This window comes from Plutella xylostella, chromosome 21, assembly GCF_932276165.1.
Source record: "Plutella xylostella chromosome 21, ilPluXylo3.1, whole genome shotgun sequence".
In the NCBI taxonomy this organism is placed as follows: Eukaryota; Metazoa; Arthropoda; class Insecta; order Lepidoptera; family Plutellidae; genus Plutella; species Plutella xylostella.
The window spans coordinates 1,311,135-1,330,469 of NC_064001.1; the positions used below are offsets into that span (position 1 = coordinate 1,311,135).

Genomic DNA, 19,335 nt, shown 5'->3' on the forward strand with positions numbered 1-19,335 from the left:
GCTTGATAATGTTGGAGTTGAACAATAACGACAATGGGGAAGGTTTCAGGGGTTCCCTGAAATACCTAAAGTTCGTGATGAAAGCGATACAAATTACGTAAGATGTATAATTATAATGTTTACTTTGAATAACAGTAATTAGGAATTGAATTACTTAAATAGACAATCTAGAAATTAGGTGAAAAGTAAGTCTATGTGTTTTGTGACTATTCTCGAATTGCTTTAGGTGAAACTAGCCGAACCAATACAGCTTATGCCTTTTTATATTAGCCAATTTTTATCTCCTACACCCTACAGAAGGGCTACCACGGGGCGCTATTAAGACGTGACAAAAGTTCTCCGTCGCGCTGGCTCTTGAGGCTGCGCGATATGAGTCAGCGTGATGCAAAACTTTTGTCACGTCTTAATTGCGCCCCGTGCTAGCCCTTCTGTGGTAGGTATAATAATTCTAAAAGCCATAAACTTCTTCCAGGCCGAGAAACACATTAATTCCCCGTATACAGGTGTTTGCTAAGCTTAGGCGAACGTCTCACATTATTTCCCTCTTAAGCCTTAAATTCTCTTTGATAAATAGGTGACGGGCCTTCTAAACATTATTATTATATTATGCTTTCAGGTTTAAAGTCTTGTTTTATTACACTCTTTGAGACAACATTAATATATTATGTCAGAAAAAGGAACAATAACTTCCAAAAAATAATAAAGCGAGCTACGCAAACCATTATTCAGGGTGTCTTGCACAACAAAGTTAATCAAAATTAAATCTATGACCTCTTGCTCTGACATTATACTGTCAGAGCAAGAGGCAAACTATTTAATTTTATTTAACTTCGTTGTGCAAGACGCCCTCAGTTTCACCAAAAAAATCGTTGGTACCTATTAATTAAAATATTATGACGACATGACGACGACTTAAAAATTTAATCAGCTAGAGCGAATAAACCTGAAGTTTTGTACTTATTTATATATCTAAACGTAACATTTACCCAATAAAATGGCTTAACAATATATACATAATTATGTACATACTAATAAATTTCGTAACAATTTTCTTGTAGCTTTCGCCGCGTCCAATTATTTCGCCGAATCACGACATTCATGCTAGCTGAAACGAAAATGCTACCGACGGAATTGGCCTAAATAAAAAATCGATACCGAAATTGCTTTATAAGTGTATACGGGCCGAGCTATTAGCATATTTACCGAGCTGTGTTGCTAAATTAATTCTGCAGACCAAGTCACGGGCTGCTGTGAAAATTCACGCGCGATATAACGAAGTATATATCTAGCCTTGTATGAAAAGATAAGTCTTTTTAACGATCAATTTTAAGCCACCATCCGGCGTAGGTACATACCTACTTATTTTTTTGTCCATAAATGAGCAGAAATTAAGATAACTTCTTCATTTTGTAGTCAGTATGTAAAAATGTTTATAAACAGTAAGTAAAATCACTTTTACAAAAATAACTGTAAGGATTGTCATTGTGATAATGCCAAATGTAGCCTAGCTTTTCATCCGCGATAAACATATTTGACCGAATCAAACTGTCAATTTAGCAACAAAGGCGTCGCTGTCATTGGCGGAAAGTGACAGTCTGATCCGTTATATACTCAGTTATAATGTGGTTATACACTCACGGGCAATGAAAACGATCACAAACCACTCACAAAATTCCAACACCAAGCAAACAATTTTTTTTCAAACATTTATTTATAACTGGAACAAAATACATATTACCGTTTTTTGTTGGTAATATCCTGATGCTCCGTTAAAATGTACTTCAATGTTGCAGAAGGCGTCATTAAGCTAGCCTTTTCCGTTTAGGAGTAATTTGGTACTTTTCTCAGTTGAACCTTTTCATTGCCCGTGAGTGTACATACCATCGTAATAAAGAGTATGTTAATAAGTTATAACTACATACACCGCATCTCTGTGACATAAATCTACATCGAACTAAAAACAGTTGAAGTAATTTAACGACATAATCAAGAGGTCAAACTCAGCCAATCACGTCCCACGCGGAATAAGCGTCCATATCACCGCGCTGGGCTTAGATTAACGATATACGGAGCAGATGTTGTGTCAAATACAAAAGTTAAGCAAAAAACTGTCCGCATTTTGTTTACTTTCAAACTGTTTTAAGTTCAACTTAATGAAAACTATTAAGTATACCAATGAATAAAGTCTTCAATTCTTCTATCTTCAAACCGAACTAATTCAAAATAAGAGCTCAGTCCTAGAATGATTTGTCGTGACTTTTATTTTTGCTTTCTCCATCTTGGTCGTATATTCTACATCTAAGGCAGTGGGCAAAACATGTTTCATCGCGAAATGGCAATCAGACTCAATGAGTCGTGACAGACACGAGCCGCCGAAATGTATGAGAAGCCACACCGACGTCCGGCGAAGCCCCAAATGGGATTTAATACCCCCGCCCTAATCTACATCGTGGAAAAACACGCTTAAAGGTTGAACCTATTCATTTCAACCTCCTTTTAATACCCTCTATGGAGTATAAAGAGCAAGAATGGCAGGGTTTTTTGAATGTTAATACGGTGAAATTAAATAAATAAATAAATAAATGTTTTTATTGGCACTAAAAGGTTTACATTTTTGTATCTTAATCTATTTCCTAACTGAGTTAATAAAGGTACAATGACTTAATTATAAAACTCAGTAGTTTTACATTTCAAGAAATTATAATATCACTAATAAAATATTCTATAGGTACACAACTACACAGTAAGATACTAAATACTACTAGCACCTAAACTAGGCAGAGCCTGTGTCTTAGGCACTAGTTCCTTCCATTGACTTAAATAAATTTGCAAAGGTGATAACATAAATTTTATAAATTAATAACATTTATAATGAGGGTAGCTTGCGAGTTTAATCTGTTACTAAAGTGGTGTGTGGTTAGACCACGTAAACTGTAAACCTCGAAAAATTTGGAAGATAGATAAATATTAAAATAATAATTTAAGAAAGATAATGTGTGAGTAGGTATTTATTTTTTGTATTTTTAGGTATTTAGGTATTTATATTGTATGTTTAGTTAAAAAGTAGGTATTATGTTATGTTATTGCATAGATATAAACAAGTTTTCCGTTTCGTTATAATTTAATGATTTTAACCATGTCGTTAATACATTTTTACATTCGTGATAGTTTAGGTGATAAATATTGATAGTTTCATTTACTTTGTTATAAAGCTTAGGGCCAACGCAACATTGAAATTTTTTTAACGAAAGCAGTTTTGAAAAATTTTGTTGGACAGACCCTATTCCTATGGCGCACACTAGATACTATCACAGTCAATGAAAATAATAATATTTTTTATAGATGTCTGATTTTATCTGTAGATGTTACAGTCCAAAGCCCTAGCCAATAAAAAAATACACGTGATAAAGGATATGACCTTGAGTGACATTCGGCGGAGGTCACATGTGACAGTCTTCATCAGGTCACAGAATTGGCTATAAATATGACACATTACTCCATTAGCACTCGACTGGAGCACTAGCTCGGGTCTAGACTAGACGTTAAATAGATTTTATGAGTCATAATCATAAAGCTGTGAGCTGTTAGCTGAACTTAACTCTTTTATTTAATTTTAGCTTCCAAACTAGAGATTTAGAGCTATAGCGATTATTCTAAAGTAGAGTACCTACTTAGATGAGATTATTTTACATCATATTCAGCTCTCGCCATATAACGTTATCTTTCTCGACTAAGATAAAATATGAAAGAAGGTAAAAGTCACTATTATATCGCCATTCGCGTTAAATACAGCGATGCGATTGGTGAGACCTGTAGTAAATTAAAGAAGTTTATAGACGTCGATAAACAATCCATGAAGCGATAGCAGGATAGATAATACGTACAAGAGGTTTGAGATTTAAACTCTATTGCCATTTCACTTCCACTTCCGCTGGGCAACCGACAGACTGCTAGATGCAATGAAAAAGTAAATCACATGTTTTTTTTAAAATTATGCACAGAGTAGAGCGCTGGGGGCAACATTTTATGCCCGCGCGCATACAGCAAAAACTTCAAGTCAATAAAAAGGCCAAGATTTATAAACTGACCGGGCCCCCATAAACTAATCCGGTGTATAATCAATTAATTTAATCAATCACCCACTTACACAGTGGTGGAGAAGAAAAACTTAATTAAGATGGTATGTGCAGCGGAGCGCGCTATGCATGACTAAATAAATGTCTGCCGGTTAGCAGATGGGACTTGTAGTTTTATATTGTAACTGAAGCTATAAAATGGGGACTAACTAGTGATCAGAGCGTTGGTTGCAGTGCTGCAGTTCCCAGGTTCGAATACCGGCAGCTCTCCGGTATTGTTTTTTCAGTGCACGTGTTGTTGTTAAAATAATATTAATGCCATAAAAACATAAATTTTTCACATTTATGTTTCGAGTCCTAATGATTACCTATTGGCTGTGATGATCCACTTATATTATGTAGTTCAACCCTAGTTGGCAATTTAGCTACAAAAGTATTGTAAAAAACTAATATAAAACAACCTATGATTGAGCAATCCAAGCCCAGGCCAACCTTGACTCTCGCCTAACTATCCAAGCACGTAATTTTTGCACTTTTTGCGATCACAATCAAGATTGCTTTTGCATAGTTTATTGCATAACTGAGGTCGATAAACTATAGGTACGTACAAGAAACAAGTGAAACCCATTGGTACCAAAAATCTTTTTATTAATATAATCTTGAGTAAGTTAGTACGGACGCCTATGCGATGGCGTGACCAAATTTACAACGGCACATAAATTTTTGTTTCGGATTCGGTCACGCAAGCAAAAACTTTGGAAGATTTACGCAGAATTAAAGAAAATAGGTATGTCACCAATCTAGAAAAGTATAATTTTCGTAGACATGTAGCAAGTTAGAATTAAGATAAGCTTCAAATTTGTTTTCAGACTATACTGAATATTATGAAACATTATAGTTTAGTTGTATCATTTTATAATCTTGAACAAATAAAGTTGAAGAAACAACAGGCGTTTTGAACTTGGACCTCCAATGTAGGTCGTGCTGAAGCTGTCACCTACGGGTCCCCCACGTTACGGAAGCGCTCACATTGTCCACTTCCGGTGCTAAATTGTGTCTAAATTCGCGCGCAAACCGGCGCACGCGCACTGAGTCATGCATGAGGTAGGGTGACCATCATCACCGTATGTATAGGGTACAACATAATTAATACCATATACTTTATTTGCAACAACAACAAAAAATACATCATTAGAACTTAAAAATAAAACGGTACAAAAAGGCGTCATTATTGCTTATAACAACCTTTATTGGTAGTGTAGAGCCTTAACTGCTGTAACTAATATATTTTATAACGAAATAAATATGTATTTTTTTATCTCAGCACTCATGTTCATGATCGTTGTAACCTTTCTGTATTATAATTATAATTATTAATAATAGACCTAATTCAAATAATTGAATTTAGAAAAATTAATTAAATTATTGACGGTACTAAAATTAATACAAAACACTTTGTTTGCATGCTTCGCAAGGTTAATTTCATCAAGTTTTTGTCTAAGAAAAGTATATTTTCCGGCTTATCGATACCATCTCACATGAACCATAGCATCATGTAATTTATAACACAAACCTTTCGATGTGAAAACACTTAATCTCACTGCCATACGTGCTAATATCGATAAAATTTGCCTGCACGTATGTTGAGATCAAAATAATGAGCCGATTAGGTGTAAAAAAAGGTTGCGTAATCAAGACTCGCGTCAATGGCTGTTATAGACTTTATTAATTAGTCTCACGCGACTGTCGAGTTGTCACCAATTAAAACTGTCCACTTTTTCACGCATCGCCTGGTCACACTACCGGCACTGTTTCCATTGTAAGTTATTGAATAATTATTTGTACTAAAATAATTATTGATAGTCGTCATATCATTTTAATTATTGTTTTGTTAAAAATTTAATTAAAATTAATCTGCTTAAAAAAAATATTAATTTTTTAATTATGATAATGTACTTACCTATTTATATTTAGTATAATATTCTCATTTGGGCAGTAGGTTACTATTGGCGTGGAGCAAATTACCTACCGTCAAAAATGTAGAGCACGTGCCATTTAAATACACACGTACCCAGCCCCAGCGGTCATTTCAACAGCCTGAATAGGTTGGCAACAGCATCGTTATTCATAACCTTGACCTTTCGACCTTTAAAAATGAGAAATGCGGTGTTATTTTTGTATATTTAACAACCAGATAATTTAATCACGCAGCTTTACCCCAGCCTCAAAACTTTGATTGAACCTGAAACTTTCGTACAAGGATGTTGTCATAATCAGCTGCTGTATGATTGGAATTAATGAATTCTATTATAATTTTCTTTTAAGGTTACAATGCAAATTTTCAATGGCTAATAGATGTTTTGTTTTATTTAACTTGCAGCTTAGTAATACATTAAGAATAATAAAATGTACCAGTGTCAGTCTCTCTAACTTATTTTGGTGTTGCGTTTGTTGGTGTTGCTAAGTTATCGTTTTCGGACTCTTATTATTTTTAATACTTACATAAATATTATTTTTATTTTTAAACCTTCACGTACCAGTAAGGTTTGATAGAATGTCGAAAACTCTGAAAGTTTACGTTTTCTCGCATACAAAGGCGAGCCTCTGGCGAAAAAATTGAAAATATTGACAGATAATTTAAATGATGAACTAGTACGGGTTTCGCTATTTATGAAAACGAAAAAAGTTTACGTTTTCTCCTGTCATCTGCATACATTATCTGTCAAAAGTTTTATGATAGTTTCCATTAGAGACGCCACTTAGTATGCGAGAAAACGTAAACGTTTATAGTTTTCGACAAACTATCAAACCTGTACTAGACCTGGTTGACAGAAGAAAACGTAAACTTTTTTCGTTTTCATAAATTAGAAAAATTCATAATAGACGTAGGAACTGATCTAACCAATGGAAACAGTTCCGATCCATCCATGTCTCGAGCGATAGAGTCTGAGCTATGCAGATAGTGGCGGTATGTGGCTGTCTTAATTACTAGACCACTTTCTCTCCGCTGTCCAGAATGATGGACAATACCACTTCCCTTGATATTGCAGTGAAGTTGACGGATGTATCATCTCACTTTTTAACTTGGAATTGTGGTTGTCTGGTAGAGACTGCATGAGCAATAAGGTCGCCCTTTTGTACTGCTTTTCCTTTTAAGTATACTTTTTTTGTATTTCTGTGTTTGGGTGCAAATATAGAGTAGTTATTATTGTATTGTATTATAGATGCTATTACTATAATTATTAGAGTACCTATCTAGTTTTATGATACATTTCAGTTAGTGCGCAAGATAGTGCATAAAATTAGCATAAATTATTATCTTAGTTCCTATACTCAAGTAGCTTAGCTCTCTTTGATATACTTAAGAACCAAAATTTGAATCACGAAATTGCATACAAGCATGAAAAGAGAAAGTGAATCAGACATGTAAAATTATGTTGCAAAAACAATGAGAGTTTATATGTTATACCTACGGACAGTCTTGGATGCAGTTTTGTCTGATGGATGTTGCAAAAATTAAACCTGTTGTTATCGGTTATGCGAGGGAGAATATGTTTAAAACAAATACAATACATTTTGAATTATGTGGCACACTCTTTATAAACCATTGGAGTTGTATTATAAATAGCTAGGTTATTAAATATGAAATTCAAATTAGTTTTTTATTGTTCTTCCTAGATAACGTTTATATTATATTTCACCGCTTCTTTCACACATTAACTGTCTAATATATTATTATGAGTATGAAGCGCCATAAAACTGTCTGTTTCTTGAAGTAATTAAGAAGTTATCGTATTTTATGCAGTTGCATGCATGTTTTCTGTCATATCTACAAGTATATTATTGGTTATGATTATTAAAAATGTTGTCAGGTAGTGATTGCTTAAAGCAATAAGGCCACCTTTTGTTACTATTTTATTTACAAGAAGTATATTTGCAAAATTTTCTTTATTGTTGCAAAATAAAGAGTATTGTTTTCTAGTCGTGTCGTCATTAGCTGAATCTACATACTAAGATAATAATTCATAAGTTTTTTATAATAAACAAGAATGACCTGTGAAATTCCAAATCACACCTTCACTCTGCGTAAAATTCCCCAATATATTTTTATTTTTAGCACAAAGGAGGTATTGATTCAACACCCCTTCAGCCAACTCCCACACAGAAACTACCAAAAAGGCCAAAGTCCACACAGCTGACTCACCGGCACGCCCCGACTACACCATCGATTTTTAAACGCCATGTGTCCAACCCCTTATTCTGAGGAACTATAGAACTGGCCAGACGGAATAATTCGCTGAGGATAGATATCATGATTCTAAATTTACAATTGTTTAATGTTTTAGCGCGTAAAGTAAATAAGTTTTTTTTGTAAATCATGACATATACCGTATACCTACCTTGATTTTATTATAAAGTTACAAATAATGTATTAAATACTAACATAAAAATAATTAACTGACTGACAACGCCATTAAAATTAAATTACAGGGTAGTTTGCTAAGGATTGTAATCTATTACGTTATTTACGGCAAATTGTAGAGCGCGGCCAGACAGCAGACATCCATTACTTTTATTAATTCAACATGAAAAAGCTTACTTACAAAAACGTTCTTCCATAAATACTTAAATGCCTATTAATTTATAATTGGATTGTTGCCAAAACCGAAACTAAAAAGAGTGACGTTATAAGTTACTCCGTAGAGATTATTTTTTGTCATTTAATCTACCTAAATCATTTCGACCGAGGAATTTATACGATTATACCATAAATCGTAACGTCGTATTATTTAATAGCTTATTCAAGTATTCATCAATTTAATATTTCTAAAAGTCAGTCAACCTACAAAGTCCAAACCTAGCCTTATTGAATTAGGGAAGCTATATCATCCCCGTCCAAACCAAAATTCAGAGTTGCATAACTTAGACCAAATATTGCCCGACTTGGATCATATGGCTTTCCTATTATTATAATACCGACAACGCCTCATCTGCAGTTTATCGTATAGTTCATCTACCTCCATCCAATTTTCAGGCCTATACTGAAGGCTGTACGGTCGAGAATGAATAGCCGACGGCCGGCCGTGTGACCTTTGCCGATTTGTAAGGCTTCAATTACATGATTCTACGGAAAAAGTACTGAAATTTTCATGTAGAAAACATTCCTTCAGTCGATAGCTAGTTCAGTTTGAAGAGCAAGGTCTTGAATTTACAGGTTTTCATTCAAAGCTGTTGGATTTGGATCGGCTTACGTCCCATGAATAAATTAGTCTGTATATTAGACTACAGACTATTAGCTGTACAATAGTCGCACAAGAAAAGTTATTCAGAATAACGAGTTGTGTAATTGTGTATCTATCTGTCGGATATGCTCTTTAACTTGGAACCCCCTATTTTAATAATTTTTCCTACTCCACATTCTTCGTGCTAGAGGTTACATAATAAACTATAACTTGTACCATAAGCAGTAACTACTATTGTTGTGTAATTTGTACAATAATAACGATGGTTGTGATTGGCTGGCTCATGGCTGCCAGCACGCGACACGACCGCAATGCCGAAACGTTTCCGTTACCAATAATGGTCAACTTAGTTACCAATAATGGTCAACTTAGTTACTAATAATGGTCAACTAAGTTACCAATAATGGTCATCTGTTTCCGGAGGTCAACTATGATAATACACTCACGAGCAATGAAAAGTTCCAGAATGGTCCAATTTTTTTGAAACTTTGAATTAGAATGTCATAAAAATATTTACGTTTCTAGTTGTTAATATTTGTTAAATGATGTGCTGTTATATGTACTTCAGTATTGCAGACGGCGTCATTAAGCTAGCCTTTCTCCGTTTACGAATAGTTTGGTGCTATTTTTACTGGAACTTTTAAATTGTTCGTAATTTTATATTCGTTATTTTGTCTTTAGGGCGGTATGTGTAAATGGTGCAAATATAAAATCAGTCCCACGTATCAGACAGAAACGCATACCGTTCGCATTTAATTTTAGCCGGTGTTTTATTTAAGCCAAGAACGCACAAACTTAACTTAGCTTTGTGCATCCTGCCGATTCCTGTCGGTGATGACGTATATCTTCAATGTAGTAAAATAATTATGGTATGAATTCATAATAACAATAAGATAAACAAAGTAACTTAGCACTTAAAATCTTCAAGACAAAGTGGTGATGTAAGCCGGCCGAAGAACTGGTGGTGACGTTTGACGTGGGACGCCCTCCGGCCTGGCGACGATCTTAGACAGGAAGCCGGTAGCGGCTGGATGAGGACGGACGAAGACAGAGTGTTTTGACACTCATAGGAAGAGGTCTATGCCTCCAGCAGCTTGCGATTAACTGTACTAATACTTTGGGCTGATGATATGGATAGAAAGAGCGATGAGGTTTTTGCCATGTTATCTGCTTACTAATCGTGTAGTTTCGATGGTTTTTGTTGAAATACTGCTTGATTATGATTCGAAGGATAGTGTTGTTAATTTGTTATATTGCCGGCGGCGGCGGCGGCGGCGCTGCGTCACTTCTAAGTTACCATTCCTAAATCACATGTGACTTAAAAAGATAACCGGTACTTCATAGTCTTCTTTCTTCATTAATTTACGCCTTGCAGTTAACGGAAAAAAATACGAGTACATATTTTACTCGTAGCAAAGTTAGCATTGTCGTAATGTACCTACCTAACTATACATAAAAATAAAATATGTATTATATTAGCCATGCTCGTGTTATACCGGCCGGCGCTTTTTGCTATGTATGCGAGTTATTTACTGTTTACATACTTAGCTAATTAAAAAACCATGTTAGCCGGTTTTTACACAAATAGCATGTTCGGTTGCGATTAATGATAGCAATTATCGGGAAAGTGTAACAGATTACTTCTCCAAACTAGTAAATATTTCGTTGATTACGAATATCGGATACCTAATTGATTATGCACACACTGGCTTAACTTTTGCGGAAGGAAATTCCGTGATGAAAAATTATTTAGTTTTTTCGGTCATAAGTATTTTATAATTTTAATTAAAACGTTAACCTGACAATAAGCAACGAGTTATATCGCTTACGTTCTATTAACTACATAGTTATGTCCGTTACGTCACTTGCGAGTCCACTTTTTCTAACACGGTCACGGGTGGGTGACGTAATAGGAAAATAGACAAAAGAAAACTTTTTTGGTGACTTCTTTTATCGATCCTTTGTCACTCACTGTCCGCCGAGGCGCCGCTGACATCGCGTGGACACCCGGAGATAGCGCGGTGGCATGCGGCGAAACGCCGGTTTTCATCTTGTTCTAACAACTTCTTAGATTTAGCGACTCTGACTACGGCAGATTATGGTGCAAAGAAATCGGTTAAGTACGATATTTTTTTTCCCAATCGGAAATCTCAACACGATTTTTTCCGACACCGGCTTAATTTTTCTTTTAAGTAAGTACATACATTGTTATAAATAAAACATTATATCGTCACTGTCAACTCACAAACAATCCCAACTTGCAACACACTGAAAAGCTGAAAACCACCCACCCGGCTTAAAAAACAAAAGCCGGCTGTCACCGCCAGCTGACTCACCTTTGACAAGTCGCTGTAGGATGATCTCCTTGTGCTGCGCGGTGTGGGGCTCCCCGATGACCGCGAGCAGGTAGCAGCCGGTGAGCGGGCTCGGCGGCGGCACGGACGCCGACAGCTCCGTGCCGAGCGACAGCGAGCGCTCCTCGTCGTGGTCCATCGGACCGGGCACACTGGCAGTACCCACGACACGACCGATCGACTCGAGACCACGGCACGGAATGGCACCGGCCCGGCGGAGGCGGCGGCGTGCGCGCGCACTCGCATCGACCGCGCCGCGCTGCGCGACTCCCAGACGCGCCGGCGTCAAATCCTACCAACTGACTTCCATTTCCTTTCTCCCTCACGCTTGTGAACACTCCGCAAGGTGGAGGAAGATGGGGCATATGGGGCGTGAACGTCTGTAAGGCTGCTCGGCGCACACGTGAGCTGCATTGCGTCTAAACAAGCCGGCAGAATAACCTCGAGCCATGTCAGCTGTTTGGAAAAAATTGGGATGATCGATAATGATTATTAATGGTGGCGCCTGATTCCGCGCGGCGCGGCACGACGGCTCAATCTGAACGTGTTTACAGAATGCGAGCTCGATGTTGTCACGAACTGTAATGCTGGTAACAGTTACAGAACTGGTATCGATTCTGATATAATAGGCCCTCTAGATTTCTTATGTTGGATTGGGGGTTTGCATGAAGTCATTGAAGAATTTGACGCCATAAGATGCCGTAGAGTTTTTTTAGACGTTTACCTTATCCCGCATTATGACATAAGTATTTAGAGACACTATTATTATCTTCTAATCGTGTCTTCGTGTGCACATCAGGCAGGATTTGTCGCCACGGTGAAAGGATTAGCCGGTCAGACTGGCATCAGGTACGTACTTCCTTCCTTCGCTGGACATCTACCTAAAACAGGTGTGGTACCTATGTCACTCGATGAGGCTTCTTTCTTGCACCCTATGCGATGCGATGAGATGATTTTTATAAGAATATCAATAATTTGGCATCTTTACTTTATTGTAAATATTAGTATTAGGTATATGTACCCAAACACATTACTTCAGACAATGGCATATTTTGTTTTATTTAGAACGGATACTTATAGTACTAAACATATACATGTTTCATAGGTAGAATATAGGTTTCTGTGTACCTAAATAACTCACTGGAATACAACACCTTTTTTCAGGACTAATAAAAATACCGCTGAAAGCTGTGGTCGGCAATGGCGAAGACAGCATTACGGCTGAAAACCTGAAATAATCCCTATTATTAACGTAGTTGTGGAATATGAATTGAAATTCACATGCGAATCTCGGACCAATTATGCAGTGTAATAAGTATTATTACTTCTGTGTATTGTCTGTAGTTTGTAGCCACGAATTTCGGAAAACTCATAACCTCATAAGATTCGAATGTATTTTTAGGGTAATTTGAGTCATTCGCTTCCTGTACCTAATGATTTATGGTAGCTTGCTATGAACAATAGTGTCGCCTACCTATATCCACTTCCATCCAAAGGTTGTCTGGTAGAGATTGCTATAAGCAATAAGGCCGCCTCTTTGTACTGTTTTATTTTTAAATTTTGGTTTTTTTTTGTAATTTTTGTTCTTGGTGCAAATAAAGTGTATTGTATTGTATTGTATTGTATATCATAGTTTGTACAAAAATCACATGACTAATTGTACTGATCTTTTGCGCAGTGTGTAGGTCTTATAACATGTCCTATCATAAAATAGGCTGAACATCAGCTAAGTCCATTATTTCCAGTATCACCACAACATTCACGACCCATCACGTCCCCACTTCTGGAGCATGGCTCTCCTTCCAGGGAAGGGTTTTAAGCCTAGTCCACCACGCTGGCCCAGTGCGGAAATTACCTAAATTAGTTCATTCCAACCTTATTCCAACGTGCTAACAGGACTTTACAAAATACCCCTTTTACTCGTGCTGAAAAATGCACACGGAATTAATGCAAGGAAGAGCCAAGTGAGTAAGTGCATCGTAATTTATCGCGGAGTTACGGCTCGGGATTACTCTACACTGACGAAAAACGAACGAAAGAGAGTTGTCGTGCAATCGGCACTTTGAATATAACGAGATAGAGTCGCGGCTCGCGCAGCACCGCTCTGAAACTTAGTTTTTCGTCATATAAAGTGACCCCTTAGCTTTTCTGCAGCAGCTGAGCAATGAGTTTGGCATCGCCTTAAAAAGTTTTCTGCAAGGAGTTTCGTAGAAATCAGTGAGAATCCTATTTCTTAAAAAATGAGGTGACATAGGCACTGCTAGGCAAAAGTGGCTTTTCTACCTGCTACCTGCTGAATTAACTAAACTGGAATGACTTCAATGGGGGAAAATTTCAGATATATTTTTCGATCAGTAGATGTACTTACTTTGCTACAAAGTTCTCGAGCACTCAAAGTAGGGCTCCATTTTCCCGAATTCGTGAATTATTGAGAGAGCAATCAAGCGAAACTAGTCTCAATTATGAAGTTTCTTACAAGTTATTCTCGATACGATGATTTATAAGGAACCGAGCTAAGTTTTGTTGTTGCGGCGATAAGGGTCTATATTATTCTATAAGTATCTCTTATTTATTACGGTTTTATGGCAATAAACGCAAGAAATCGAGTATGTATATTTTTTGTATTTTATTTTAATGTTTGTTAATGTTATAAAGTTTTCAGTTATTATCTAGATGCGGTGAGTTTTTCCCAGCTGTTTTCCTTGACTACTACATGGTTTTTCAGATGCTCAAAGTTTAGATTTAAAAAAAACTTCGTTTACCTTTCACTAGGCACCATTCATTCATTACATTCATCATCATCATTAAGTCCTGAGATCCCTAATCAGAGATATGTCTCGAAGGGCTCGAAGAGTAAATTTCCATTCTGACCGGTTCTGTGCCACATAGATAGCTATGTCACTTATATTGAAATACAGGGTGTTGCAAAAAGGGTATACTAAGCCGAAACCTACATGTGCAGCATGGTAATTTTCCATAGTAAAAAGTCACGTGACAAACAAAGTTTCTATGGATGGAAAATGAATATTTTTTTTCGCGAATTTTCAAATTCTGTACCCGTATTACGAAAAACCGCAGCATATTCTATTCGATAGTCTATTCGAAAGTGCTGTCAACCTGTCAACAACAAAATGGCGGTGTATAGATTTGCGAAAGTTTGACAGCTATCATTCCATAGGTCATTGTCAGAATAATATTATGTACTCTGTGGTCATTCTTTTCGAAACTCATTCGAAAGGTAAAAAGTGTTCGAAAGTGCTGTCAAGTTGACAGTAGTCGCACTCGCATTCGATTCTATTCGTTAGCTCGAATTTTCATGATACGGGTACTGATTTCTGATTTGAAGTGAAACGAAGGGTTGTTGTAGTTTTGACTTCAACGAAGTAAGTAGTTACTTATTTATTTAATTCTTGCACACTATAGGATGAAAAATATACAAAAGGTGGGCTTAATACTAAATGCATTTTCTACCAGCCAACCTACAGGAGCTAGAGGAATTACAGTCAAAATATGCAAAAAAGGATGTATGATCATAAATTTATTGATGGTTAATCTTAGGCCTAAGATACCTAACTTTATTTTGCTACTTAAATCCTGTTAGAAGGGCTACTGCGAGTCTCTACATATCAATCGGTGATCTACTAAAATACCCAAGACCTAGGCGGTCCGTAAATTCCTAACTTTTTCCTTTGAACTAATATTATAATATTATTAGTTCCATGACTATGTCTACCTTTTTCTCTATTCTAACCCGAGCTTGACTAGTTCAAAGCCCCCACAGACGTCGCCTGTAATTTGCATATTACATAAACTACAGAGTGCAAGTTACATAGTTGCGAAGGTAAGGTTAATAATCTGTAAAGTGTGGGAAGCGTCGTTGTAAGGCTCCTATTGTAAATACACTCACGGGCAATGAAAACGTTTCAGTGAGACTAGCACCTAATTATAAGTTAACGAAAAAAAATTACTTAATTTTGCCTTCTGTAATATTTTTGTACATTAAACGGTGCATCTGAATATAACCCACTATAAATGTAAATATATTATTTGTTCATATTTCCTATTAAATGTTATTCATATTTAAAAAATTGGGGTCATTTGGTGTCAGCATTTTAAAAGTGGATTTTTTTCTTTGCACGTGAGTTTATTACTAAGATCGATTTTATTAAAGTTACTTGTACACTTTTCATCACTTCACTTCAATGATAAACTGACTACTTATACCCGTTACACACGTGATAAAACAGCATTTTTTTTAAATATATATGTATAGCAATAAAAAAAACTCTGTTTGTTATCCGACCGCTGAAGTCCGAAATTGTGTAACACGAACTCGAGCAACTCTGAAAGGATTTCAGGCGCGGAGTTAGACGGTGGTCCTCGCTTTGAATAGGACAATCAGCTCTTGAGGGTTCCTCTACCTTGACAGAAAACTAACAAACAACACCTGTCATGCTATAGGCACTTTATTACAACTAGGTAGAGCCGTGTTTAGCGTAGAAGCGAACTGGATCTTTGTTATTCATAAGCTAGACTGTGCGCTCGACTTGGTATATAAGACAATGGAGTTGATTGATGATTTATACAGCACTGGCTTTCACCCGCTAGCTTCTTATTGCCTAAAGCTATATCTGTCAGTAAAGGTTAGCGTCTACTTATCGGTATTTTACGTATCGCACCAAACGGATTGTTCTAATTGTATGACGTTGGTAATGCCGATGAATTGGATGTACTTTTGTGAATTTACATACAAATAATAATGAATGCGATGCGACCGTTGCCTACGATTCCGATAGGTAGCCGTTTACCTTAAACCGGTTACAAATACGGCTCTCGACCTATCTCGTGAGTACAAAATAACGGCAAAAAGCGGGTGATTCGCTTGCGAGTCACCTCTGACTACCCTTTCGGGATTACAGTTGTGGGCATTATGTATATAAGTATGCACCTCATAAGAAAATATTGCTGTTTTTTTTCGAGTTCTTTAATTAATTTATTAAATCACAATGGAGTGATCAGTTTATGAGCAGTGCGCGTGAACGTGCCGTCACGAGATCTGATAACAGCATGAGCTATGCAAATCAGACATTTTCATTGGAAAGATCTCCTTCCTAGAATGGGTTATATATTTTATTTAGGAAACCGGTCATAATTTAATGGTTGGAATTGGAACTATATTTCACTAGTACATGCACGATAGAAAGATAATTCGGAAGAGGTTTAGTAATATTTCAGTGTTTTTAAATGCATAATTATGTGTCTAGTGTTATTTTAACTGTCAATTACATCCTTTTTCCGTTACTTATCGCAACTACTAATGTTATGAAAGCTCTAACGCCGCTTATAATAAATAAATAATAATAATAAAAGATCCTTAAATTCTAAAAAAAATACAATACAATACAATACACTTTATTTGCACCAAGAACAAAAATTACAAAAGAAAAAGCAAGACTTAAAAATAACAGTACAAAGAGGCGGCCTTATTGCTTATAGCAATCTCTACCAGACAACCTTTGGATGGAAGTGAGTGAGTCTATAATGATTGTGAGGTAGTTGTGGTGCAAGTATATACATAAAAATATATACTACTTAAACAGTACATACACTAAATAAATAAAACAAATAAATATCTAATAACTATATTAAATAGGTAAGTATTTTAAATAAGAGAGTCATCACGTCAGTTGATGAACTCTGAATAAACTTGCTATTTTCAGTATTCCGAGTAGCTCTAGAATTTCTTGAAATATGCCGAGAGTTTGTATTCTGAAAGTTTTGTTTGTCCCAGACCTTTGTAAAGTTAGTCGAGTCGCCACCTTGCAGTGGCTCCTATGGCTACATTTTGGAATAGTTTTGGCTTATACTGCATTCATTCTTACTTGGCACAAAAGGTAAACAAACTTTCTGTGTCTTTTTGATCAAAATTATTATAAAACGTAAGTAGTTCATTGGTTTTTAACCGACTTCAAAAAAAGGAGGAGGTTCTCAATTCGTCGGGATCTTTTTATGGTTTATTTAATTTAAAACCTTGTTCTCAAATTCAAATAAAAAGACAAACTAAGATTGTTTACCTTTTGTGCCAAGTAAGATTGAATGCAGTAGAGCGATGGCTTTATAAACATCTTCTTAGCATATGGGTGACAAACACTAGAGCTGGTCTAAGGTTTGTCAACGTGGTAAAATAATAAGCCAAAAAATAGCGTCTGACGGCGTCCCAGGCTGCGACAATCGAATGGCAATGGCAAGTGGAACTTTTTCATTGCTCACGAATGCGTAAATAATTATTTAAAACATAGTTTTATGCACCCGTGAATAGAACTGAATTGAGACGATAGGAAAATATGTATTATAAATTTAATACCCAATAGAATGTAACTTTTCCTGCCCATTCAACCGATTTTGATGAAATTGCCCAACGAGACCTGAACAAATATGAACAAAACCACCCCTTATGAAAAAGCATTTATATTATTTATTTCCAAAGTAGGTATATACCTAGTGATGTTTTTATTTTAAAAATAACTATCCTGAAGATAAATAAAAACTCCAGCCTGCTATCATTCTGACGAGTTAGTTAAGGAGTTACTAGTTATTATTCTGTGGTTAAGGGTATGAATGCGAATCTTCTTCTTCTTCTTCCTCTTCAGCCTATAGCAGTCCACTGTTGGTTGAAGGCCGCTCCCAAAGCGCGCCACCTGATGCGATCTTTCGCAAGTCGTCACCCCATCTAGCCGGAGGGCGTCATACACTACATTTGCTTAGTCGCGGTCTGCACTCCAGAACACATTGGAAAAGTTTAGTGACATAGTCCAACCATATTTCAAAAGTAATTTTATTGTTTCTCCTGTACAATCTGTAAATAACTTGACTCAACTTGGCGATCACCCCCGTGATGTGTCTGCTGATACACCTCATATACAGTATACTGTGAAGGATGTGACATCTGCAATCCATTGTATGAAACGAGGTAAATCTCCAGGACATGACGGGCTGAGCGTCGAACATTTGAAATATGCAGGTGTACACCTGCCCAGAGTACTCACGCTTTTGTTTAATTTTATAATTGGACACTCTTATCTGCCTGGGGATCTGATGAAAACTATTGTTGTGCCAGTGGTGAAGAACAGAACAGGTGACTTGAGTGACAGTAATAACTACAGGCCAATTTCGCTAGCCACTGTAATAGCCAAAGTGTTGGACAGTTTGCTTAATAAACACTTGGACAAATGCTTGCGTCTGCACAGCGGGCAGTTCGGTTTCCGCGCAGGGCTGTCGACTGAGAGCGCCATTATGTGTCTTAAGCAAACTGTTCAATACTACACTAGTAGAAAGACACCGGTCTATGCGTGCTTTTTAGACCTTTCAAAGGCTTTCGATAGGGTGTCCTATAATATTCTTTGGGATAAGCTTGCGAAAGAAATGCCACTGGAGTTGGTTTCAGTTTTTCGCTACTGGTATGACAATCAAGTTAACACAGTTAGATGGTCTAATTCCAGCAGTGGCGAGTATAGGTTGGGCTGTGGGGTAAGACAGGGGGGTTTGTCTTCCCCTAAATTGTTTAACCTGTACATGAATGATCTGATAGGTGAGCTCAGCAGCACCAAAGTTGGATGCTCAATAGATGGCGTTATGATCAATAACATAAGCTATGCAGATGAC

The 19,335-nt window shown here is 36.6% G+C and overlaps 1 protein-coding gene across 2 annotated transcripts in view; it reads right to left on the minus strand.

The window, feature by feature from the left end:
• LOC105385391 (microtubule-associated protein futsch) overlaps positions 1–11,888 on the minus strand; it is a 127,299-nt gene extending 115,411 nt beyond the window's left edge. For both annotated transcript variants that reach the window (XM_048628477.1, XM_048628476.1), the window contains exon 1: positions 11,656–11,888. In XM_048628477.1, coding sequence (XP_048484434.1) covers positions 11,656–11,812 — 157 coding nt within the window. In that variant the 5' untranslated portion in view covers positions 11,813–11,888. The remainder of the gene's footprint in view (positions 1–11,655) is intronic.
• Positions 11,889–19,335: the final 7,447 nt, after the last annotated feature.